The 27,737-nt window shown below is 35.7% G+C and overlaps 1 protein-coding gene across 6 annotated transcripts in view; it reads left to right on the forward strand.

The window, feature by feature from the left end:
• The window catches only part of ANKS1B (ankyrin repeat and sterile alpha motif domain containing 1B), a 422,022-nt gene that overhangs the window by 214,205 nt on the left and 180,080 nt on the right, over nt 1-27,737 (forward strand). For all 6 annotated transcript variants that reach the window (XM_063396248.1, XM_063396245.1, XM_063396246.1 and 3 more), the window contains exon 15: nt 17,814-17,920. In XM_063396248.1, coding sequence (XP_063252318.1) covers nt 17,814-17,920 — 107 coding nt within the window. The remainder of the gene's footprint in view (nt 1-17,813; nt 17,921-27,737) is intronic.

A 27,737-nucleotide genomic window follows, 5' to 3' on the forward strand; every position in this document is an offset into this window, starting at 1 on the left:
GATGAAATTCTTGAATGAATTTGCCAGAACTTTGGTGTGCATTTTCCTACTGGTGATATCTGAAAGATCTGGGTCTCAAGGGAAATCTCTTAAGAAGCAGTTAGAGGAGCAGTAAAAGGAGAGATTTGAAACTGAGTATGCTCTTGAAGACTTCATCCACAGCACACATTCAGGAACAAAAGAATTAAAGCAGAGCTTTCTGTTTGGTAGCAGTACAGGTACCGGAGGAGCAAACTCAAAACTACAGAGGGGAAGATGACTCTTGATGTCCTCTGACAAATTAAAAGCAGGAATGCTGACCAGGAAGAAGCAAGTAAGAGCAACTCTTGATAACTGACAAAAACTCCAAACACTAGCCCAAGGAATAAAAAATCCCCATTACCAAGAGGAAATAAAAGGTGCTGCTGGCTAATGATCCTCTACTTAAGATGATGTGTAAACACCTGCAACACCTGGCACTTAAATTATGGCTGATGTGCTTCTTCAAAGAGTCAAATTTTGCCAAATTACAATGGATTGTGCCAATCATTAGCATAGGATAAAGAATAATAATAGTACTGCTAAGAATTATCCTAGCAAATCAGAAGTTCTTATCAGGCTCTGTGGCAATGAATAAAGAAGTTGAAGATCCAAGATAATATTGTCTCTCATCTCATGTCCAAGTCTAGCATCAGTCAGATACACCCTAAATGTAACTATTCTCTCTCCTGAGAAAAGTTTAAGATGAGAACCATTTGGCAAGAACAAAAATTATAATTTTAAATAAAGCAACTTGAACATAGGTGTCATCTCTGGGATTATTTAAAACAAGTGTGAAGAATTGACTAGAGAAAGTCATGGGTCAGTTTGCAAGGTATCTTAGCTGCTTGCATGCTAATGGTAGAATAAAGAGGAATAGAGAAGAATTAACTGAAGAGTTAATGAGGAAAACAAGAATTAATTGGATATTACAACAAAATTGCCATTGTAGGTACTTTACCATATATATCACAATGGTAGTACAGTCATTTAGAAGAAGAGGAGAGGAACTTTTGGCTTGTATTTCAAAAACAGTTGCTTTGAGATCTCAAAAATAGGATTAGACAGGGCTTTTAAATATCTGTTGGGTTCCAAGGAAGCAGTAAAGAATGTAATTGTTCTTGATACTTTTCCAAAGACATTGAACATAATAGTAATGGAGGTTTTTAGTTGCCATTTTTTGTAAGAAATTACACTGACAGACTACCCAGGGGAAAAAAAAAAAAAAGCTGAAGAAGGTAGATGTCAACAAATTCAGAGATTTGATTTTAAGAAATATGTAGGGCACAGGTTCAAGACAAATCCGTGGGGTTTTCAACAGAAATCTGCTAAAGACCATAGTACAGCCTTCACCAATGTGAACAAAAGAAAATGTAAAAGACCAGCTGAGCTAAATTTTCATCTCTTCTTCCACCTTAGGCAAAACGAGGAAAATTTCTCTCTTTACTAAACATGGTGGAATTACATGTGTGTAGAGACATGTCAGAAGTGCCAAAGCACTCAGTGAGAAGCAAATAGCTTTCATACAACATAAGATTTAATATAACATAATTATACTAGTACATTAATAGATAGAAGAAGAAGAATGAAGAAATCTTCAGTACCTAAGAGAGCTACTGGAGGAAAGGAAAGGGTGCATGGAGTAGGTGCAGAGAAGGGAAAAGCACACAGTGATTTTTTATTACATGAGTTTACTGTAAAGGTTGCTAGTGAACATACGACATGCACAGTTAATCCTAGAGCTAAAACCTCAGTTGTAGATAAGGAGAAACAGACTGTATAGGTTAGGTTTCTTAACTGTCTGCAAAACCTATGCCTATTAGTGGCTTTCTGTGAGATTTCATGCGACATGTATCAGGTACCAAAAGACTAAATAAGAATAACATAGAGCTTATCTTTAAAAGGGAAAAGAAAGAAGAGTGTGGGGAATTATTTTCAATTAATAAACAAGCTAATGAACTAAGCTAAGTAGCTTTTAAGAAACTTTTAAGTAGCTAGAAGAAATAAATAATAAACAATATGGATTTGCCAAGAGCAAACCTATTAAAGCCATCTAATTGCCTTCTAGGAGTGGATAGGAAATATTAGGTAAGGGAAAACCAGTAGATGTCCAGTATCTGGACTTCAGTTAGGGTTTTTGGCATTGTCTCATCTGGTTTTCCTGCAAATTAATTAAGAAAGCATGAGCTTGATGAAAACAATGGTAGGTTAGACAGACTAATCTTGTTCACAATGTCTAAATTCATACTTCTGGAGTGTGGACTGCATTGAGTACATCTGAGCCATTAATGCTGTTAGATAGGCAGGCACTTTTTTATTATTGTTCATCATGTTTAAATGTCTGAAGCACAGAAAGTGGCACTGGTGCCTTAGAGGAGCTACTCAGATGTAGATGAATCTCCCTCTGTTCTGTGGGGCAAAATTATAAAGGTGATATAGTGAAGCATCAAATAGATTATTAGGAAGATTATAACTTTGGTTACATTCAGCAGCATCTGCAAGACTTTCAAATAGTTGCCAGAATGAGAAAGAATAATGGTTGGGATATAACTAACCTTGGCTGGAGTCGGAATAGAATAGGTCACTGATTTATGCCCCTTTGAGTCTATTTTGTAATGATTCTGTGACTACTGTAATAACATGATTTAGAAGAAACCCATCTACAAAGTAAAGTGAAAAGAAGAAACATTGCAATTTCATATTTTCTTTGCCTAATTACAAACTATTTTTTTCCAAAAATTAGAAGTCTTTCAAGACATACTCAGTAGTAAGTCTGTGTTAGCTGGAGCTTGGTAGCTGTTTGCAGGTGCATGACTCACCATTTACTTATATTTGCAAATCACTTGGAAGGGAATAATCAAAAAATAATCTACTTTAAAAAACTCCAAACTAAAATGGATAATGGATATCATATCATCATCATGATTAAAGCTAGAATTGTGTCAAATCAGAGCAGTTAAAATAATGAGTAAGAAAATAATTGTTGAAAGTCATTCCACTTCAAAAATAGTCAAAAATCATTTTAGTTTTTTGAGAGAGCCACTTCTGTCAAATATGTTCTAGCACATGGAGGGTGATTTAGAGTTTTATAATTCTACTAATCATAAATTCTATTTTGGATGCTTTCCATAAATGCACTAAACAGTTGCTGTGTGCATACAAGTCAGGATATTTTTGGTCAGCTCAGCATGTACCTACCCTTGGCTGCTCTCATTGTTCCACCTAGAGGCAGACAGGATAGAGTTTACTAAATTTTCCTAATTTTCTTGATCTAAAATGTTTGTTTGAAATATACTGTCAAGCCTATTTCTTACAGCTGAAATAAACAAAATTCTTATTTCATTTGGGAAGATAGTATGTTACAGGGTTTTGTGTTGCCTTTCTGTGAGAACAGTGCCTTTTCCTGTGCTTGGAGATAATCCTAGCACCACACACAGCATCTATGTCTTAATATCAATATCAAGGCTACAAACCTTGCTCAATGACACAGCCTGAATGCTTGCCTTTCAAAGATTAATGTTGCTTTTTACTGGAAAAGGTATATGAAACAGAATCACACCATATGAGAAAAAGTACTTTCAAGGAAGCTAGCAAATCTTGTGGCATATTTACCTTAGCAGTATGTATCCTCATGTGTACAGCTTCAGAGAGACTCATGAGTTGGCTCTTCTAGGGCTGCTTTTAAACCAGAAGGACACTGGAACACTGAAGGCAATGCTTGAGTTAAATGCACTAGCTCTATCTCATTTGAAGGCAGGACTGCACTGCATTGTGCTGTATTCAGAATAAACCTACAACTCCACTTTATGTCAAGTTTTTGTACAAACAAGACCTTATTGTTTCCTGATATGCCCACTGTATATTTGTGTTTCAATGTAACTTTATCCAAATTTAATGCCAGAGACTGACAGTAGGTCACAGAGCACTGAATTAGGATACATTTTGCAGTGTTCTTTCTCAAATCTTCCATTTCAGGATGAAAGTTGTTGACAGTCATCCTACAAAAGCTATTTTCTTTATTTAACTTCTCTACTGATATGACCAAGGCTATTATTGATGATTTCTCCTTTGCAGTATGGGGAAAATTTTAAGAACTGTTACTTTTCAGATTTGTGAAGGAAATTACTTTGAGCACAAAGATGGGAAAAATAAGCTGATGTGACTTCATCAGCTTAGGAAAAGACGGAATCAGGTGGGGCTACATCCAAAAAATCTGACTGAGAAGAGGAAGGGTTCATGTTGTGCCCTGTACAGCTATAATACAACTGAAATTGTGCAAAACCCAAATGTAGTGCCTGAAGCTACATGCTTGATTTCCTCTCTGTCTTTTATCTGTTCCACTGCCACTGCTCAGACATGGAGCCTTCATCATCTCTAGTGTGGTTCTGCCTATAAAAGCTAATATATAACTCAACAGTCAAACTTTGTTTTAACAAATGAAACCTTGTAAGACTAGCCCTTTTCTGTTTGCTGCCATATGGTTGCGATTTTGGCAAAGTGGTTTTCCTCCAAAGCTGTTAATATCCTCCCTCCTCCAAGAGCTGAAAACAGATAAAATATAAGTACTTAATTAAGGCAGAATTTTAATTGGATATGTGTAGGCATGGTGACATAAGGCAGATGTCACAGTGGTACATTATAGACTTAAAAGTTGTTTTGTTTTGTTGGAGTTTTTTGTTTGTTTGTTTGTTTTTGGTTTTGTGTTTGTTTGGTTGGTTTTTTTGTTGTTGTTATTTAGTCCCTGTTTTGCAGCATTTACCTTGTCCTTTTTAAATCTCCATTTGGGTAAAACAAGAGCTTTGACAAAGTGTACTTCATTAATGGAATTTAATAAAATGAGCCATGAAACTTCTCACTAAGAGGGACACCTCTTAAGCTTACAGTTTTGAACACATATCTATAATTTTGCCAGACAACCAGACTGTGAAATAAGGATAACATCACTTCTCTCCCAGCTTCCCTTTGAAGCTGGTATGCTGTGCAAAAAGGCTAAAATACCTATAGCATCATAGATGGCAAAAAAAGTAAGAAAGAAGGAACCTGACTCTGTAGCTGCTAGAAGAGGAACTTGATGTGACAAGGCAGCTCCAGCAGCTGGTGTCCGCTCCCAGTGCTGTTTGATGCTTCCTCAACAGGAAATAAATATGCAGTCTGAAGTTACTAAGCTGCAAGTCTTTGAACTCTTTCACAACAATTATAGGACTGCACTTTAGGAAAGAGAGACACACATTTGTGTTTGGTTCTGCCCTTCCTTGTATCATATCAACAACTGAAATGTGAATGTGGAATTTTAATTTGCAATGGCAAAACAGCATAACCAAAGTCAATATGCAATGTTACAGAAGGTAGAAGGCATTCTTCTTCTATGTAAAATAGTTTTCAGTCAGTCACATTCTCATATGGAGTCTGTCACACTCAGTACCCAAAAGGAAGGAGGTGCTCACGTGTGCGTGACCAAGTTGCTCATTCATGGTCACTGATGTGTGTTGTGGTAGGCTGACTGTTGTTTTCTTAGTGTATCTGTTGGGTTCCTTTTGGTTAGGAAAAGCAAACTATTTTTTCATAGACCTTTAGGGATCAACCTTTGCTGTGGTATCGTCCTTTTGATCCAAAATTTTCTTCAGTGGCATTCATTGTTTTTGCTTCCTTTTCTCGGATATTTTAGGTCAGCCTTTTGGAATAACAAAAAGATGGATATCATAGGCAATGTGCCATAATGTTGTTGCCGTAGTGCAGGGTCTCCTGCTCATAAATTGTTTGAGCTGTTGTTTTATCAGAGCACACTCGTCCTCTTGACAGAAACATATTCCCTAGTGTTTCACCACTGCCAGCAGTGTCCTTGATTATCAGTACAGACCTTGCCTTTAACTCTTTAAGGTACTGCCTCTTCTGGTGCTTTCCCAGATACATTTCTGCCTCTGCAATATTCATACCAATCTTTCTATTTCTATTAATAATATCTTCATTTCAAATTATTTGAGTGGCAATTTAAGTGTTTGCAGTCATCTAGATTATAAAGTAGTGAAGAACAGAAGGCATATAGCTATAAAATATGAGGAAGAAATATTTTTATGATTTATTTACTGAGAACATGATAGTTCTAGTGTATTGCGTGTCACTGAACTTACCTAAAGATTGTATAAATCCTGAAGAATCTATCACATATAATTGGGTTAAATTTTTTTTGACTTCTACATCATAAAAACCTAAACAAGAGATAAAAATGTATCTGTTTAAATGATTCATTGAATCCCGAAACAAACCTTACAGAAACCAGGCAAACTGCAAGATAATTGTAATGCTTTCTTCCATGTTTTATAATAAATGCAATGGGAGTTGGATACAAAAAGCTGCAGGCATTTATTTTAGTTTCTTATACTCTAGTATGCCTATTATATTAGCAATTTTACCCTGTAGTGTCACAAATGAACATAATCAGCTCTATGTTCTTCATACACCGATTTTGTTTGAAACAGCCTGCTACAGTGGGAGACTCAGGCTAAACAGAAAATAGAGTAAAAACATAAGTCGTTGGACTATATTTACCAAAGTAGTCTTTACCTCTAATACATTTTCTTTTTACATTTACACTCTCTCTGTAAGTGCCAATCAACATTTACCTTTTATTTCTGTCCATGCTTTTTCTGTTCAGCATTAGACTTCTTTTTCCAGAACTGTTGCAAAACAATTCAGTCATTACATTCACATACATGGATAAATGATTTCTGGCATATGTCTTCTAGAAGGAATAGAGAATATTGACAGCAAACAAAGGAACTTAGGAAAGTGTAACTATAAATGTCATAAATAGTGACATCCATGAGAGAGTAAATGTATGGCTTAATTCTTTTTAATTTTGGTGTAGTCTACTTGTGGCTGTGAGACCTGATCTGCAACAGAATTGCTTGAAGAAAGGAGTCTCCTACAAACTCTCTTTTAATTGGAGGATTGACATATAATTTTGAGTGACTTAATATGCTGAGAGTTTTTTAGCAGTATTTCTCCACATCAGATGTAACCTGCTGTTGAAACACCATAGAAAATTAAGGTTCCATTTCAACACTGATATTTTAGCCTTTTAAAAAATAAAAATTAAAACTATCAGCAGTCTGCTCTGCTGTACTATTATTTCTGAGCAACCAAACATTTTTTCCCCCTTCACAGGATACAAACAATGTATTCTTCTTTGGAAAATTTTGCCAGATCTAAAGGTTTTTTTATTTTCTAGAAATACTTATTCTTAGAAAGAGGAGTAATGCATGCTGAAACCCTACCATCTCTTCTTTTATCTTGTTGTTAAACTAATAGCTGATCCATTTATTCTGTTGTTAAATATAGTTTAAAAAGAAATCTCTGTGACCACAGACATCAACAATTTATGTACAGTTTGGATGCTACTCGAATCTAAGGAAATTCAAATAGTGTACTTACCACTATTATTAAAGCCTTCTTTCAGTATTTTTAAAATAGTCTCACATTATATAATTTCCTTCTAGAAGAAATGAGAGATACTGAGTTATAAAGAAAATATCTATGTTGATATGTCATGATATAGAGCTATATTATATATACTTCTAATATTTTTTTTGAGATAGAGTGCAGAATGGTATGAATATACAGAATGAAAAATTCAGAAAATCAGATTTTCAGTGACTTCCAACGGCATGAAGCTCAGAAATACTGAAAAATAATAGTAAAATGGAGAGTTCAGTAGTCTGATATTTAAGCAAGCTTGGGGACAGTGCTTAGAAAAACTGTATGTTATTCTACAGAAAATCAGAAGTAAGTGAGTAAAAGTTATTCTCACTTTAAAAGTTTGGATATACCTGCCTGTGACAAAAATCAAAGTGATAGAACCAAATCATGCTAGATCTCAAATTAATTGGTTATGAAAGTTGTTTAAAAGTAATGTTGTTCACATTACCTCCTGGGTTCTATTGGTAGTAAATGGGTCCTTAACTCTTAAGTGGATTTAAAAACGTTTCTGAGGATGACATTAATGCTGCAATCTTATCTTCCTGGTCAGTTTTCTCCTCTGTCAGACCAATCTCTGAAGTAACTGAGCTGTATAGAATGTATCTTTTTTCCACCCAGGCGGGGTTGAGTGTATGTCTGAGCTTTGCCAAACTAGGTAAGAGATAAAAGGATCAACAAAGGAAGAGTGCAGATTTCAGAACTTGAAAAAAAAAAGGATTAAAACATTTTCAAAGTTATTTCCAGTAAGACTGAGGTCTTGCCTGTTCTCTACCAAACCACGACGGTAGGGGGGGAGTTTCCACAAAAACAGTTTGGCTGGATTTCAACCAAAGTTAATGCCAGAGTTCTTGCTGGTGTGCCTCACATGTAACAAGCCAATGATGTCCTCATTCTATAATCCTCTAATAATCATCCTACTGTAATGCCAGGGGTTAAGAGATATTTTTTTTCAAGCCTTAATACATGATGTGAAAAGAATTATCAGATTACTTGAAAGTTTTAGAAATCACATATTTAGGTTCAGCTTTTTCCTTGACGTTTAATCTGAACTTGCAACTGTGTAGCCACTTACACTCATGTATGTTAATATTTTATTCAATTTATTTGACTAAATTAAGCAGCGTTTATTTCTACAGCAGAGTCAAATTCAATACCAGGTTGAAAAAATGTGTGCAGAATAGGAATCAGCACATCAATGGAATTAGAAATATCTGAGGAAAAATGAGGCTTTTACAGCCTGTGGCCAGAAAATACTTTGAAGGCAACAGAATATTCCTAACTTCAAAATAGGTTCTACAGATTTGGCTTTAGTAATCAGTTTGTTATTTTCATACAAGATTGCTAATGACAAATCTCTAAAACTTTATTCAGTATCTCTGGTGGTGGTTTGTATGAAATATGTTAGGACTGGAGATGTGGCAAGTGAGACTATGGCGAAAGACTATGGAAGACTTCATCTTTCATAAATAATATAGAGATCTAAGTCTACTAAAACTGTATTAATAATGGTTTCTTGAACATTCAGCTAATTCACTCATATTTCCTTCTAGTAGTCCTTGGATTTAAATAGATAAGAATCTTTGGATTCATATTTCTAGTAATCACATTTTAAGTAATCACAAGAGCGTCACATGCTAGTTGAAAAATCTTTGGCTTGTTATAGAAGTTACAGCACACCAAATTGTTTCTAGTTTTCATTCCACCTACAGAAAATGAAGTAATTCAGAATATTGAACTTATAAAAGCGATTTCATTTACTTTCTAACCCAGACTGTTAACCTGGGTTCATGATTGTAATGCTAGAATCAGTATGTTCATGTTTCGCTTCCGATTCAGGAAGGTACTGCTTTGGAATGCCTTCACATCCTTCAAAAATTATTTGCGATACCACCCCTACAATGTAACTCATGACACCAGGTATTTTACAAAACTGTTTTTCTGCTTTTATCCATTGCTGCTCTTTATTTTAGGTTATTGTACTTAATTCTGTACATAATTCTGAGAATGGCTGAGGTTAAATTATTGATTGATAATATGAATTCCCATTAAGTGCTAAAAATAGCATTTAATCTAAAGTGGTAAATTGTTCTGGAAGCCACTTCTAAATTGTATTTATTATTCATTAACAATATTTGCACTTCATGCATGACTTTAGATAAATATTCTTACAAACTCTGCTGTTTGCTTTTCTATTTACAGAGTACGATGGCCTATCTCAGTTACTTTGTGTTACTTTTGTTTTCTGCTAGGCTATTTGAAGTGTTTCATAGAGCATAATTCTAAAGAATATGTTATCTTGTCAGTACACAAATCCCCTTATTTGCATATCAATAGGGCATTTATATAGACCTCAGACATTCTTCTCAAATTTATGCAAGAAGAAATCCAGGTACATGAAAATTTTGAAATGAATAGCAAGAAATGTGGCTAAACAGCTCTAAACCAGAATGTGAGACTACATATAGGTGTTGGGTTTGCTTATTAAACCACTTCAAGTTATGATCTTCTTTGTAATATAGGAAATAATCTTTGAAGTACAATAATCATTGTAAAATATTGGTGGAATTAGTCTGATGAGTACATTTTAAGCTGACCTGTACCTGCAGGATCACTTGAGCTCAAGCTGAGATCTTTTAGCCTTCACAAATGAACTAGGTAAGAAGTGATTCCTGGAGTACATTTTATGAAACTTGACTGAAGAGTTGCATTTATATCATTCAAATTTCTAAAACAAAAGGCCATGCAGGACTAAGTATAATGCCATGAGATGTATTTGCAGTGCTGTGAGCATCAACACAGATTCTTGAAACAAGACCCTAGGCTCCAGAGGTGGGAGAGTGAGAATAGAGCCGTTGGCATGAGGGAGCTCACCAACAGAATGAACTGGGTTTATATAAGCTCATCCATATGCAAACAGTCCAGTGAGTTGCCAGAGCTGTGCCAGCATGCCACCCACTCAACTAACGTCTTTATTATTCATTGAAAGATGCTGCAGTTTTCTTGTGGTGCTGCAGAGCCTGTATTAGCAGGAGATAAATATTACAGAAGGTGGTTATAGAGTTTGTATGTAATAAGGCAAGCTCCTGTTGAGAACCTGACTTTTTGTCAGGAAGCAGAGACAGATAGTTGTTTCCTGAAAAGCAAGGAGATGTCTGCACCCAGTGAGCAGAGCCAGGTGCTGGTGACATGCTCCACTGACCACTGAAGTTAAGTTAGTATTACCCGAAATACCAAATCCAACCTAGTCTTAACTCTAAAGAAATCTCAGAATTTCTTTAAACTTTAAAGAAATTTTAATCTCAGATATATTATTTCATTTTTAAATGAACATATTTTTTTATCTGTTTTAAAAGATTAGAAAGGAGAAGTTGAAGAAAAATATTAGAAAAGGAAAAAGACTGATGTTAAACAAAATAAATAGTAGTAGATGAAGGTGAAGGACGATGAAAGAGCACAGGACCCTAATTTACAAGGAGAATAAGAAGTGAGATAAACAGGTAGCATAGAAAATGAATTATAAAATTAAGTTAGAGAGAATAGGAAAGAGAAAAGGGGATTGACCTGATCAGCTGTTCAAAGGAGAAATTCAACTCTGAAATCTGGTGTACTGGGGACGAGGGAGTCTCTGAACCCAGCTAGGCAAAAGCAAAGAGAAAAAAAAGCACCACACTGTCTCAGGTGGAATCTGATTCATAAAATAATCCCAGGATAAATCTTTAATCTTCCATCATGTATAATTTCATGATTCAGAATTTCAAAAATATGGACCAGTACCTGCTTCTCATTTCCACAGCTCTTCACAGGACCTTGCAGCAGTTACCAGGTCTGTGAAGTCAAGAATGAAATCTATGAAATCATTTATTTATCAGCTGTATTTAACTTGAGATATCTCTGTGCAGATGTCTTTTTTTTTTTGAGCACTTTCTTCAAATAGTTCTCTGTTCCCAGTTCTGTGTTACCTAGTTCTGCTTGTTTGGTAGTCCAGTGTTGCTTAGCACAGAGCTGTAAAAAGATTTGTTCAAATTTGAAATTACATGAATTTAGGTTGATGTTGCCAGGAATTATAGGATAAAGGGTTGAGCTTCCTTAGTATTTTTAGCAAGAATATGTAGTATATATATATTTTTTTTATATATGCACTCAGTGTACTAGCTTTTAACAGTAGTCTAAAATTTTTACTGAATTAGGTAAAATATTTTGATTGGTCATGGTGTCATGTAAATTTTCAAGGTTTTTTTTCCTTACTAGACGAAAGCAGTGAAAATGATTACTCATAGGTGGTGAGTGTAGTGTTACTATTATCCCATAAAACTCCCCAAGACAAGGACAGAAATTCCTCTGAGACAGTAATTCCTTTTTTCAAAAAATATTATTATTTTCAATTGAAGTCAGAATAAGGATGACTCTTTCTTAGACCATATTACATCAACCACCAAACTGTCAGAAAAATAGATAAGGGACAATTAAGCATAAAGACTCTTTCTCTTTCAGGAAGACATTTAGCTGCAATTTGCTGTTAACCAGGAAAATGATAGGAAGGGATCACTGGATCCATCTTATTCTTATGCTCTTCTGTAGTCATCTAATAGTAGCCATTGTGATTGAAGCTGATGAATGATAAAACTAAATGAGCTGGATGAAGGTGTGCTCTGATCCAATGCAGTTGATCCTGTGGTCTTGCAGTAAAGCATCCATCTGTTCTTAACTAATTCCTTGTGATTCAGTAGGCTGCATTCTCTATTTCTGTTCTGTAAGCCAGGGATATACATCTGACTGAAGTTATGTGTGTTGCACTGCTATATAATATCTATATTTGATTATCCCAATGTCTTTTGAAAAAAAATATCCCCCAAATCTGTTAATTTAAAATAGAAAATCAAAATCTGGAAAGACTAACTGCATCTCAAGGAGTCTTGCTGCATGGTAATGTGTGTTACCAAATACAATAGACAGATCGATAGGTTGGTAGATAGACAGACAGACAGACAGACAGACAGATAGATAGATAGATAGATAGATAGATAGATAGATAGACAGATCATTTCTCTGCATTATGGTGATGACATTCTTGAATAGAAACGAGTCCAGTGGCTGTGCTCTAGAAAACAGGTGTTTTAATTCTCCAATAAGATCTGCTCCTCGTTGACTGAACAGCATGTCTTCTGAAGGAGGCTAAATTAAAGCTGTCAAAGCAATCAACTGAACATGAAAAATATTCTAACTTTGAAGTGTCTATGATAAATGTATGTTTCATTATATAGTGGAGTGCTTTGACTGATTTTCTGGGTAAATAATACATCAACAGTCAGAAATGCAAAGTCGTAGAAGGGCCAGTGCAGTTCACAAAGTACAGGTCACTGCTGACAAATCATCTGTCAAGTAAAATGAATTTTCCTTGTTGACTTTGAGGTTATAGTCATTAAAGATACAACACTAACACAGTGGTAATGCAGAGTTATAATCAATATTGGTATAAAAATCAGAAAAGAACCGTGAGGGTGATTTTTCCTAGTCACTGAGGGTTTTTCCATTAGCTTGATTAGCTGAGATCTATGAGCTATTTTTGTGAGTTCTGAGCATCACATAAGCAATGGAATGCAACATTTAGATCATAGATACTAGATGGTGTTACTTAAATTCAAGCTGTCCCTGTTGATTTTGTTTTGTTTCTGTATATGCCATGAAAAATGTCTCTAAAAGCATTTTCAGAGAAATATTCAGCATCACCAAATATTACAATCCACAGTGCCATAATCATCCAAAGAGCCAGGCTGCTGACAGAAGTTACAGATTTTATGCAAGGCATTCATTTTCTTCAGTGTTTTATATAAAAAAAAAATCATTTAAAATCTCTAAGCTTTCGGAATTGTGTTATAGTGAAACTGAAATGCATACAATAAACCAGAATCCTGCATACCTTCCTTGGAACCTAGTGTGCTTCCCCTGTAGTAAACTTTAATTATAGTGTTCTGCTGGGTGTTTGGCATAGTTTTTCTCATACAGCATCCTGTTCCTAGCTATCCTTATCTCCTCTCAGGAATACATGCATTAGGTTAGTTTATTCACTAGAATACCCTGCCATGCTAACTGCTGTTGCACAAGCTCTGTCACAATGTAGACAGGTAATTGTATATCTATCTACCTGAAATCATAAATATAAAGATAAACACTATATCCTATTCAGCTTTATACAAGGCTGGAAGCTTTAATTAAAAAAAATAGTACTTACTCTAGCATCAGTTTCTTCTCCACTTTGCTAAACTTAACTGCCAGCTTACCTAAATGATTCATTCTTTCATATTGTCTATTCAGAAATTTTTTGGTTACTTCTAGTCACTACTAAAATCCTCCACTTTTTGATTCCTTAACACCAGAAGTGTGTAGCAATGTTTAACAGGTATCTATGTATCAAAAAAGAATTGTTTAAAATAGCCTGTTCATAATGACTAGGGGAACACTTCCTCTATAAGTAATCAATGCAGTTTCTTCTTCTCCGTCAAAAACATAGAAAAATCAAGAAAAATTCATATTGTTAACATCAGAAAAAATAAAATTGAGAGGCCCTTAAATTACTTAGTATTTAGAGCAGATCTGCCTTATAACATGTTTGAAATCATGTGCCCTCCGATACCACAGAATCAGTCAATTCCAAGCCCCACAATAAACATATTCTGAATCCCATTGGGAACAAGATGTCTTGTAGAAATTATCGTATAGCGTACCAGATGGCATCTTTCTTGCAGACATCAATTCAGTGTGCTTCTTCTGTTGCCTTGGAGAAGAAAGAGCCAAGTACTGCTATCTCTGTAAGAGACTTAAGTGTCAGTTTTCCCGTGTAGGAATGGAGACATCTTTTTTGATTGTGGTATCACAGAAGGATTATCATGGAATTTATGTCTTTTGAAATCACAGGAAAGCATAGCAGTGTGTAAATATGTTGAGATGACACCACTTCATACGGTCTGCATGGTGCTTTCAGTGTGGGCACTAGCTTCAGGCATAGGCAAAGTGCAGGCACTATCTGCAGCAGTACACTGCTGGGGCTGGCACTGAGTCATAGACTCAAAAAAATCGAGAGACAGCCTTTTAGTCTCAAAGCAGGGGCACCTGTTCCAGATTGCCATTGCACTGGCTCAGAAAAACTGCCCAAGCAACTCCCCTGAGGTAAAACACCTGAACTGGCTAAACATCTGGAGAGCTTAAAGTGCTACAAGTTCCCTAATCCAAACAGTCCTGGCTCTATTCTGTGCCCGCCTTTGCCTTGCTGCAACCTTTGGTGGAAGCAGGAGGGAAGAAAAGTCTTGTAGATAACAGGATACTTTAGCAATGAGACAATAGTCAGGGGTGAGGACTAGGCAGCAAGCTGACTGTTTCTCCTCACTTTCTTTCCCCTTGCTGAGCAACCTTATGTTGTGTTGATGGGTTCAGACGTGTAGTTATACTGGCAAAGGACAGAGTTGGAGAGTGCACAGTGGGACCAGCAGTGCTATAATCATCCAGGGCTGGAGCCATGGAGACAGTTAGACACAGTACCAACAGCTACATGAGGAAATGTGTCTGGGGAGCCACTCAGCAACTGAATTTTGCCTACACTGTTGCTAGGCATTGAGCCAAGCACTCCTCATCACTGGCAGCATAGCTTCCATGCTGTTTATAGTAAGGTAAGGAAGAAGCAGTTTGACCATGAGACTAATATATTGATTTTGTGTGTGCCTTTTTGTGGGTGGCAAATTTTTGGTATTGGGGAATACAATGCAGATACATTTGTGTCTCTGTAGGAAATACAGGACCCAGTCATGCATAATCCATTTGAAGGGATTATGCTTCACTAGATCTCTTTCTGATATCAATTTTTATGTTTACAGGGAAAAGGGGAAGACAGAGTCAGGAATCCTTTTCAAAGAAGTTTATTAATTCTCAATCAACTAAGAAAAATTCAGAAAGGATAGAACTTGTTTAAGATAACTTTGTTCTCAATTTGCCCTCTGAAGATCTTGCCCAGCCTTTTGAATTTGCCTACTCAGGGGAAATCCCCTATATTACAGCTCAGCATACCTACGCTTCTTTATCCCTGGGCATAATCCTGAAGGGATTATGATCTGTCTATATATAAAGATGTTGATTCATAGTAAAGAAAACTTTTCAAAATAGGGGTGATTTGCAGACATGTGAACAAATGCATTTTTATCTCCATGAGGCCCAGATTTCCTATCAGTTTGGCATACCTACTTTCTCTGAGAAGAAATTAATCATCCATTAATTTATTTGAAGTACGTTTAGCAATTAGAAAACTCCTAAAAGTTTTTTTTGACAACTGCAGATTTACCAGTGCCTGGTGAGTGTTCAGTATTCTTTTTAAAGACATAATGAACCTTTCATACTTTGCATAGTAAATTTATCAAGTCAGTAAGAATACCTGGACTAACAGAAGTTCTTATAAGAGACCTTAGGCAACTTTCCAACTTCATGAAAGATCTTCTATGCTCAACTAAAATTATTCTAGAAAACTATTATGGACTTCAGTTTGCATGAGATGTTTCACAAATCCAGGCAGCAGTATCAGAGTGAGAGATCATCCAGTTTTAGTCCAAGGACGAGTCAGATTGGAATCGAAACTCTTAAAATATTGTTAATTCTATATATTTAGAATCTGTTCTGTGACTGCTCAGGGACCTTTTGTGTGGCACTGGAGGAGATGTATTATAACATGTTGGTCAGACTGTAGGTTTGGATTTCTATGAAACAATTATCTGCCATAGTACCATCAGTCCCATATTACCCCCTTGACAAATATCTATAATTTCCTCATGCCTGGAATTAAATTCCTCCTTAGTGATGGTCATTGCTCGAGATTCACAGTGGACAAGAAAAACAAAAAAAAGTAATTAATGTGCTAAATAAATGAAGCACCACTGACAGGATTCCTTCTAGAATTGTACCCCGAATATACCTATTTCCTGCCTTTTTTTTGGCTAAATCCTCTCATACGGTTATGAAAAACAAAAATTTAGTAAACATTCTTTTCAGAACAAAGAAATACAATATTTCCATCTCAAGAGGAACTGTCTCAAAGATGAAGTGTAGCTAGAAAATACATTATGTGGTATTTGGTTTCTTATGCAGAAAATGAATTTTCCACTCATTTAAAATTTATTATCTTTTTTTCTGTTATAGTTGATAAAAATCCTCTCTAGAAATCATGTAAATCTTATATGTCTACCTGCTATCATTCACATCTTTGTAAGAAAGAATATAAACTTACAGTTTTATTCTTTTAATTATTCATTTAAAATTTGACCTTTTCAATTTGAATTATATGTTGGCTTGAAGGTCTTCTTGTGTCTTATAATATTTTTCAGTTGAAGAAATCATGCAGATAATCTAATTACTTTGACTAGAATTGTTGTGCCTTTTATGTCTTTTGCTGTACTACATGAGAGAAACTGTGAAACGTATTCATTATTGATTCATTAAAGGGTTTTGCTATTATATAAGCAGAGATGCAGACCACTACCTATCTTACATTAAAAGGGGAAGGGGGAAGGCATAGTAAACCATGCCATGAGCTGTGCTTTAAGTATGCATTTCTTAATGTCTTGCGAAATGTAAAAATCTACAACAAATAGATATGTAAAGCGTAACTGTATGAAGATTCTATTCAAATTTAAGTGCTCTAGGTTGCTTTTGAATCTTGCTATTTTCTGCATTTGTTTTGACTGCTCTCATCATTCAAGATTGACGCTTGGATGGGTGTGTAGGAGGAAGCAGCAGCAGCAGGCTTACAGCTTGCAGACAAAAAAAAAAATCTGCCTTATCTGATGGCTATTATTGAAAATGCGAGGTGTAGCCTAGGCTGGGTAATGAAGGGGAGCGAGCGAGGGGGAGCAAGGAGCATGGAGCTGCATACTGATGAGTGTAGGAGTACTTGATAAAAAGAATTCTTGCTGCTGGCAGTGCATTGCTCATTGTGGAGTATTCCAACAATCACATATAACGGAGAACAGCTTAGCTGACAGCTTGATATGCTTTTTTTTTTTTTTTTCTCTACTGTATGACGTACTGGTCTGTAGTAAAGATTAATAACCAAGAAATGTAGAGCTCCGATCAGATCTTACGTTATATACTGCCCTGAAAACTATGTTTTACTTCTGACTTTCCTGTTTGCTGAAAACATTAATCTGTCAAGCTGGCGGGCTCATTTGATACCAACTTTTCCAGGAACACGATGTGGCAATGCCACCTCTCAGCCCAGGACTACCGCTATTATCCAGTGGATGGTTATTCGTTGCTTAAACGCCTCCCTCTTCACCCTCCTACAGGACCCCGATGCCCTGTCCAGACAGTGGGACAATGGTTGGAAAATATTGGGCTACCTCAGTATGAAAACCACTTGCTGGCTAATGGATTTGACAATGTGCAATTCATGGTAAGAAATCTTCCGTGCATAGCTGTGTATATACACTGTAGCTGCCTTTTTTGTCTGTCTCTTATGTGCTCATAAAAACCTTAGAGCTATTCTGCATTGCACTAAGATCTGTTTAGTGTTTCACTTTCCTATGTGTAGCTGAATTAATATATGAACTGCCTTTTTATAAACTTCCAGACTGTACACCTTACAAAAGAGTCTAGCCTAAAATTTGGTAAAATAAAAACTGAATACTAATGTTCTTTCTCTCCTTCATCGATCCTCCAATTAAAGAAGAAAAATGCACAGTTCTTTTAATGCATTGCAGGATTTTCATAGCAGGAAAAAGCTGCCAACACCCCTTTCTGCAGTGCATCGCATTCTTACTTTTATTTCAACATTAACTTGTAATAATAATTAAAGAATATGCAATGCCATTCTTGCCTTGAGAGGCATTTTAATAACAGAAAATTATTTAATGAAGTGTGCTCTCTCTGCAAGCAATTCTGGATGTCTCAGTTAAATATTTTTGCATCTTAGATAATCAGGCTATGGGATTCACTTGTTGAAACTTATGCCCTGGGAGAAAAAGCAATGCATTCCTATTAATTGATCCATTTTCATGTTTTAACTCTAGAAATTTATCAGGAGTGCTTGAATGAAATTAAATTTTAGTTAGGTCAGGATTTACAATACAACCATGTGGTGTGAGGTAACAGACCTGTCATGCACAAACTTTCCATTGAAATGAATATTGACAGTAAAGAGAGAAGCTTGCTTGTAAGGCTGTTATATAATCACTTTTCTGCCTGCTTCAGTATTCCTCCTACTTGAGCCTCTTCCAAAAATTCCAACTGCATTTCTTAAAAGGTATCATGGCTTAAAACATATTTTAAAATACCTTTAAAATATATTTTAAGTATCCATGTATATCTTGGAACAATTCTAACTTTTCATAACTTGTATCTGCAATATAAGAAACAGAAGTGAAATGACATGAATACTATAACTATAAAATAATCACATGAGTTGTGTCTTTCCTCTTTAAATTATTTTGCCAACATCATTATATGCCTTAAAAAATTAAGGGACATATCTCTGCCATTTCCCCATTATAATAGTGTAGATGTTTCTTCCTGCTTTTACATGGCTGCCATGTGATCATTTCCTTAGATCAGTAAAAATCATTGTAGTCTGTACCTTTAAATATTCTTTAAAACAGAGCTATGCTGTCAGCCCAGCAGTATGGGAGGAAAAAAACCCCAAAAGTGTATCATGCTGCAGTGTCCCAAAATGTAACTCCAAATTCTTATATATGTTATAGCATTAGTTACATAAGTAGGTGATCATTTAGTCCTAAAGAGGTTATAAAAGAAAACTGTTCACAAGAGGCTGTAGGTGGAATAACAAATGCAGAGGTACACCTACCACAGGTATATTATGAGCACCCAAGAAGACAAATAACTGCCCTGGAGAGCTTTTCAGTCATATCCTGGCTCAGGAGGGGCTGAACCATGTTCTCGGGGAATTTATATGACTTTCCTACGTCTCTTATTACTGTACTTATGTAAACATACAAATTATATACACGATTTTATTATCCAATATACAAATCAAATGTCTAAGGTATCAGGCAGAATACGTTTTGCTTGTATACTCCTCTATTAGCCAGTGTTTTCTGGTAATTTTAAGCCTTTTCTGATATATTACAGATGAAATACATAATTACTCTTAATATTAGCTGAGGTAGCATGCATTGAATGGAAGATTATACTCATAAATCCAATAACAATAAAAGAGCTGTGAAATTGTGTAGTAATAAAAAAATGTATAATTTCAGTAGTTTTGTAATTCAAATTTATTGATTTCACTGTTCATCATGCTTTTGCATATTTCAGTTTTTGTCTGTACCAGAAATCGAATATTTCCTATATTTTATTGGAAATAAACCACCTATTTCTTTTTATATCACTCCTTTGAATACATCAGCATTATGTAAGAAAAGCCTCTCTTGAAAAATTTAAACAATTGTTTAATAAAAATAACAGCTATTTTTCATTCTAGTCAAAATATTAAAAGGAAAATTAAACTTAAAAAGTATATCAGAAAATGAGAGGAGAAACACCTGATATGGTAAGAGGAAAATTCAGATTATTCCAAACTTAGTATGTTGTATTCTTCCTTAATATGACAGAACAGCTTTACCTTTTTTTACAGTGGTTTACATACTAAACTATTTACATACTAAACTATTTAAGTTTAAAATCTTATTAACTTAAATGTTTCAGATAGGTTAGCTGCTTTGCATTGAAGAAATCCAATAGTTCAATGCCGTAAAAATCACTTAAGACATGTTTCCTATTCATTTTGTACAATATTACTGCTTTTGTTTTTTCTGGAAGGATATTCTGACCTGCATTTATTCATTCTGTTGCCTAAGCAACAACCATCACACTCCTATTAAGTATGATTTAGTAGTACAGGTCTTACTAGCTGTTCAGAACAGAAGAGGGAATATCACAATGTTATAATTAATGTCCATGGAATAGCATATATCTGAGAACAAATATATCCCATATATAGAATTCTCAACAGCAAAATTCTATTAATTAAATTAGCATTTTAATAAAAGGTGATTATCTAATAAAAAGATTTCATGGTTAATCATTCATTAGATCATGGAAATTAACTCCTTGTGTTTAGTCTCCCTTGGGCATTAGGAAGGTTAATCACTAGACTGTAGTTAGAATTAGGAAAATTTGTTTATCTTACCTGAAGTGTGTGGACTTTATATGAAGAAACACCTGGATTCTTATTAACCTTACAGTAAAATATTTTACAGTACTTTATCAATGTGTATGTTTTAAAAATATATTGAAACACAGTATTTAAGAAATTAGTGTTTTTTCACAGAATACTTTATTTCTACTTACAGTGTGTTCATGCACATAGCAAGCGCAGCTCCTACCCGCTGTAATGTCGCATAGAAATTACACTTCCACAATATTTAGTAGGCCCCAGGCAGATTCAGCCCAAGACTTGATTCACATGTGCCTGAATATGTACATGGATCTGCAATCATCATTAACTTTGATAATTTGGTGTGTAATAGGCTGCAGTGTCCTTCAGATGTAAAAATTTCTAGTGACTTTGTGCAGATCCTCTATATTTGAAGATGCAGATGATACCGCAGTTTCTAAATGTGAAGGCTGTTTCACAGGTAAACCAATTCCAAAGTGCAAGAAAACCATTAAATCAGTCATAAATCACAGTATGTGAACTAGATACAAACAATAACAAAACCTATGCATGTTTTTGATACATAAGTGCAATGGATATCCCTGGGACAAGCTATAATTTTATGCAGACTTGCAGGCCTACATCAGTTAGTATGCTGAGATAAAAAAAAATTGACTTACAGAGAAACAGATGTAAATATATAAATGTGTGAGGTCACTAAAAGCTCTCATGCAGTTTTCTACAACTGTGAAACTTCATCAAAGACTCCGTTCTGTATTCACAGAGATAAAAGCAGTTCAATCAAATCACTGCCCGGGGGGACTAGTTCTGATTAAGGACTGTATATGATGGTCTATTTGTAGGTTGTCCTAATCATTTAAGATATTCTGAAGTTTTATCACTTATTATTGCAGTTTGGTGAAAAAAAAGTCTCTTAAAAAGATTGTTAAAACATACTATGACAGAAACAGGAACCACCATTCATAGTGAGTTAACAGAAAAATATGAAGCATTTTATTATATCTTTGGCATTCTAAAATATTGTTCACTATCAACAGTTAATATTTGCATTACACTCTAGGTTTTCATTGTTGCTTTTAAAAGACATGCATCTCTACCTCTCCAAGTACTTATGTGGCTTACATTGCCTAATGGTCTAAGTATTGCATAAGTGGGGTTTTTTTTTTAATTCTCCCTTTTTCACTGTTGGGAAACTGAGATGTAGAGTGACTGCAGGGTGGGATTTAAAACTCTTATACATTTGATACAAGAGGCACTAATTCTCAAAATATCTACTGACCTAATATTTAACAGGTCAAGTCTGTTGTTTAAATGTAGGTATCTAGTACCAATTAAAATACCATAGGTAATCCAGGAGATCTAGACAAGGTTGACAGATACTGCTGAGGACCAGAGTCAGGCCCTTCATGATTAGCTGCTCGAGTTCGGGTGGGGTATCACTGAGCTCCTCCGATAGCTGTAGAGTCCTGATGCTTTGGCAGCTGAAATGAATCTTAAATTACACAGAGTTTGTGACATGCCTAGAAACTGAACATAGGTGTATTGAGTTTCCACTTATTTGCACTTATTTCTTGACCTTTTAATAATTTTCTGTATTTGTATTCATCCCGTGAACTTACCTGCAGAAGTATTTACCAGGTTTCTCACTGCTAGATATGGTCTACCTTCTCAATTCCCCTTAGCTGACTGTTCTGGATGTAGTTTTGAGTTATGTTTTGACTTTTCTTTCTCCCTTCTTCTCTGTCTCTTTCTTTCTTTGTTTCTTTTCTTTCCTTTTTTCACTAGTTCTGGAGATTGATTAGCTGAAGTTTATCTGAAGACTCTCTTCTCTCAGGTGTCATTCCTGGGAATTGCTCCTCTGGAATACACAGTAATTCTTGCCTTTAATCTCTTTTGAGGATCTTAAACTCTGTATCAAGTATAGAGGACAGAGGCAATTTTATTTCCTTAGAGTGAGACACACCTGAAAGGAAATATCTATGTGCATTAGCTCCAAGTCCTGCATTTGTGGAGACCACCAGATCTTTTGACCAAAAATATCTAGGGCAGAGATTGATGATTTAAGCATTAGATGAAAGCTGAAAAAGACTCCTTCAGTTTGCCAACACCTTTCTTAAATTAACCATGTGGCTGGTGATGAAAAAGAGGCCAATTTTAGACAAGGGTTCTAGTCTGTAGTGACTTTGCTAACTTCCAGAAGCCAAATTCTAACAAGCAGGTTAGAAGCATCCAGGCTATCAGTTCTCCAGGCCCATAGTGGCTACTGCTGGGACTCATTGGGATACTTGTGCATCATCTGGACCCTAGGAAGATTTAGAAGACATTGTCTGTATGTAGTTTACTCAGAAATTAGGAACTGTTTAAGACAACAGTAAAATTGGCTGTTGATAAGTTGATGATATGCAAGCAAGCCATACTTTTATCAGAGTCCCACTAATCCTGGAATAATCTGTGGTTTAAGATTTACTACACATCTAATAAAATTTTAGACTATATTCCTGGAACCACAAGTTTTGGTCCCCTCATCAGGGCCACACTCTCGCACTGAGGACTTGCTTTTAGTTTCATGGCAATTCTACAGAATTTAAGATTAAAAATGTGGAGCTCCTCTCAGTACCAGTGTTGCCTTGAATTTTTGCATGAGTAAAGTGACTCTGTCATTCTGGTGTCTTCTGAGTCTTCCTATCTTTCACCCCAGTAACCTTGGCACCTGTAGGTCCTCAGGCGGGCTGCTTTTTCCCTTAGCTCAAAAAGAATGGGACAGATTTAAAGTTCAAAAATAGACAATTGCATGTCTATTTTTGAATCATCAGTAGATGTTTAGGACTATGTTCAGTTGCCCTCATATGCAAATTGAGATGTCTGGGACATCTCTGTAGGCTTGGTCTTTATGGTACAAAGGATCTATAAAATAGTCATACCTGTCTGGAGCTTCAGTCAGATTCCAAGCAAAGTACATTTGCAGCATCTCGGATGACTTGAAATTCAGTTCTGTGGGTGATTAAGTGAAAGACCTAATCAGACATTAAAGCCAATGGAGCATAGACTGCAATTTAGCTGGGTGGCTGAATAAGGATAAATTAAAGTAGATTCATCTGATCAGTTGAACCACTGTCTAGGCTGTATTGGTGGTTCTGTACTAGATCCCCATAAGCTATAATGTAGACACCAGATTTTTGATCAGTTCAGTTTGGGCTAGAATCCATACAGAGTTCGCTGAAAACAAAAAACAAATTATTTTTATTAGAGCTTTTTTTCCTCTCTCAGAACATCTATTTCTGATGTTCTGAGGCTTCTGAAGATCTGAGGCTTCAAGATCTTCTTTTTCATCCTAGTAGGAATTCTTACTATACAAACTGCAAATTCAAGCTCAGGTGGGTGTCAGAGTTGAAGATTGTGCCTGTCATCCTGCAACAGCAGTGGGTCTAACAAATAATCCTGTCACACATGCTCCTGTTAATGCTTCTGTCATGGTATTCCTCAAGCTACTCAAGAGGCAGAAGGGCTTATTAATGTGCTACCCCGTATTGCATATGTAAATAATACCTTGCACTGTCTTTCTCTCTTGAGGTCTCTGGGAAGTCTGCATCATCCTGTGTGAGTGCATGCAGCTATGGAGAGGTAGTACTCATTCCGCAGTGGGAAGGGAGTTTAGAGGAATCTGCTTCATGTTTATATAACTATATATGCAATATGTGTGTGTGAAAAACACAGCACTTCAGGCTGAGGACTGATCCTGCACTTGATAGGGGACTTTATGAAAATCTTGGCAGTAATGATTTCTCGACAGGGAGATGGACTCTTTGTGTGTTTCACTTGAATGGTTGATTCATAAGGAACACACCTCTAAACAGACTGTTGGCTTCATTAAGACATCTTGGATATGATGGATCCCTTGAGAATCAGAGGGAGTACGTTTTCATCCAAACCTGTCTAAGCAATTGTATTTTGAAGGTATAATCAGGGATGGGTCCCTCTGCCTGTATGCTAGGTTCTGCTAAGTTAACCTTTAGGTGAGGGTTTCTCCGGTTGTTCTGAAATATTTGGACATCTTCAACTGAACGTTGTGCCACAAAAGTTTGTACATACAAAGCAGAGAGACAGGACTTTGGGCTTGTGGTCAACGATGCAGGTGCCAGTATCTTGAGTGGAATGTCTTTGCACTCACCTCTGCCATTCAGGTTAATGACACTTGGTGTGTATGTGCTACTTTGCTAAACTCAGTCTTAGAAGAGCTTGTCCAAGGTACACAGCAATGTATTGGGCTCAGTCATACCCTCCCTAGGAGCAATGGGCCAAATCCAGGTGTTGAAAGCCATCACATGTACAGTCACCACTAACAGTGACACTATTTCATGGTGTATATCTGTGAATATGATACATGAGGACTGGAATTAGTCCCATCTGTTCTAACAGTATGTTAAATGTTAATGTTAAACAGTGTGTTTAAGCTAAAAGCCTGCCTAGACCAGAGGATGGCCTCATTTTGATGTACAAACACTGATGAGGTGTATTTTGAGACTACATATGTGAGGAATTGGCTATTGGCCCTAAATGCAATTTTATGAGAAACTAGTAGCAAGTATTTAATCTGAAAGCTAGTTTTATAAAGTGAACGAAAATTCTAATAATGAGAATGAAGCATGACATTTTAGTAACTCATAACTAACAGGTGTAATGCTAGTAAAATGTTCTTGGTATGTATTTATTTAAGGCCAAAACCTTCCAGCTGATTATGTTGACTAAAAGTAACAATGGTAAATCTTCAATAATTAGAAATGTTTGTGTATAGAGTGATGTGGATGATGATGTTCTTGATAACTGATGAAAGTTATAGAAAACTTGACAAGATACAAACATTGTTTAAAGTAAGAGAATATCTAAAGAATAAGCAAGGCAGATAATCTAAGAGGTTTTATGCTTCAGGGCAAAAAAACTGAAGATTCACAGGACAATCAGTTCTATTAGTTTTAAAACTAATGTCCTGTATGTAATATGAAGTTGCAGCTTATTCTTAATTATTCCATATGGGAATACTTTCAAATAAAATTAAATTTTAAAAAACCAAGCAGAATGAAAGAAATTATCAAAGGAACATAGTATACAGGTGTATATTACTGGTTTAAAACAACATTGTCCAACAAGAATCAATTAAATGGAATCTGGAACAGTAGATAAAATTCAAACAATGATAGACTTCCCTGACTAAGTTAAAGCACAGAGCAGCACAGAGTGGCTTGATTACAGATAATGGCATGGTGAGACTATGAAGGAGTTCTCGGGCAAAGATTAATAACTACAAAGAGATAACTGGAAATAAACATGATTCTTGGGCATGTTACCCTTTTTGGAGGAAGACCAGATGATGTAAGAAAAGCTTGGGTAGTTATATGAACAAGTATTAATGCTGATCAAAAACCAGAAACAATATATGATAAAGAAAGAACACATTGTGAAAGAGCAGCTAAATAATCAAAATACAAAATGGAAAAAAATTAGGAGAGAAAATGCAATACCATTAACTGTGTGAGTAGAATATATTCAGAGAAGTTTTTATCAATATAGTATTGCTAAAAGGACTATTTTAAAAGCTACAAGCACTGCTGGAATCAGGTAAAATTCATTTTAGTTTTTCATTAAGAACAAAATATGATAATTAGTCAAGTATAGTGTTAATGAAGACCACTGAGAAATTAGAGAAAGAGGAGTTAGAGTAATCATATTGGAAACAGACAACAGAGTACTTATTTAATTAGAATATCTGAATCATATAGATTAGGTGATGTTTGATGAAGAGTTTTAAGAAACTGAAGAGATAATACCAAACCTTTAGCAACCATTTCTGAGAACTTCTGGAGAATGATAAATTTTTAGAGGAAAACTGAAATATAAATGTGGTATTAATATGTATGTCAGGTCACAGGATTCCTCCTCAGGATAGATTTCCAATCTCCTGGGCTGTTTGACTTCAACCATTTACCATACAGCCTTGGCTTAATCAAGAGGGAAATGTATGTGGTGTTGTTGGCAACAGAAAATTACTGTCATTAGCACTGAATTTGGTGGAGAGAAAATGGGGAAGTGTACAGAATGCTGCAATGGGATGTAATGGGAAGAGAATAAAGCTAAAAGAAGTAACTCAGCAGTTGGGAGATGAACTATTTAAAGGAAACCAGTAAAGAAACAGATGTACTGTACAGCACGTTGTGCCCCTCCATCATTTAGATGAGAAATTATTTTCCATCAAAAGCAACTAGAATTTTGACAAGGGAGACAAGCTTAATTTTGCTAGTAAAACTACAGCTACCTTTTAAAAGCTGTTTTAGAATGACCTCCCAGAATTGCCATGCAAGCAAGGCATTCTTAGAACAGTTTGCCTGACTGCTTCTAAGTTTCCTGGGTATCTAAATTTACTGTCCTTCAATTTGAAAATCTTTTGTTTTCCCACATATTGGTGAATTTTTTGCCTTCTCCTGCACACCATGCCCACATATTGCTTATGGTACAACACCCCAGCATCTGTTTTAACACTGGCAATGACAAAAGCAGTGACACCCAGAAGTGTAGCCTTCACACCAGGCTGTCCATTCTGTCTGTTCACACACACACGCTCACACATTCACATTTGTGCATACACATATTACAGAAAGGTAATTCATTACAATGAAATATTCCATGTGCTTAGAAATAAAGAACTGGAGAGTTACAGTATCTGGGTGACCTCAGTTCACCCCTCACATTCACAAGCCTTTTATTATTTTTCTAATGCTGCATTGCTTAAATTTTATTACCTTAGCCCAATAGTCATTTTAAACGATGATGAGACCCTAAACTGCCTTCTTTTCTCATTCAGAAGTGATGTACATTTGCATAGTGTTGTTCATCTGGAACATTAGGAAAAAATATATATCTGAGCATAAATTTGAATTTTAGAAACTGGGTTGTAAAGGGTTAGAAAACAAAGTTATAGTACTTCAGGTTATAACTGTAGACAATTGAAAATAAGTATATGCAACGCTTTTGTACCCAATTTTTTCAGAAGTTGAGAACTGTGCATCAGAAGTCACCTCCAAAAATT

Source organism: Prinia subflava, chromosome 4 (assembly GCF_021018805.1).
Source record: "Prinia subflava isolate CZ2003 ecotype Zambia chromosome 4, Cam_Psub_1.2, whole genome shotgun sequence".
Taxonomy (NCBI): domain Eukaryota; kingdom Metazoa; phylum Chordata; class Aves; order Passeriformes; family Cisticolidae; genus Prinia; species Prinia subflava.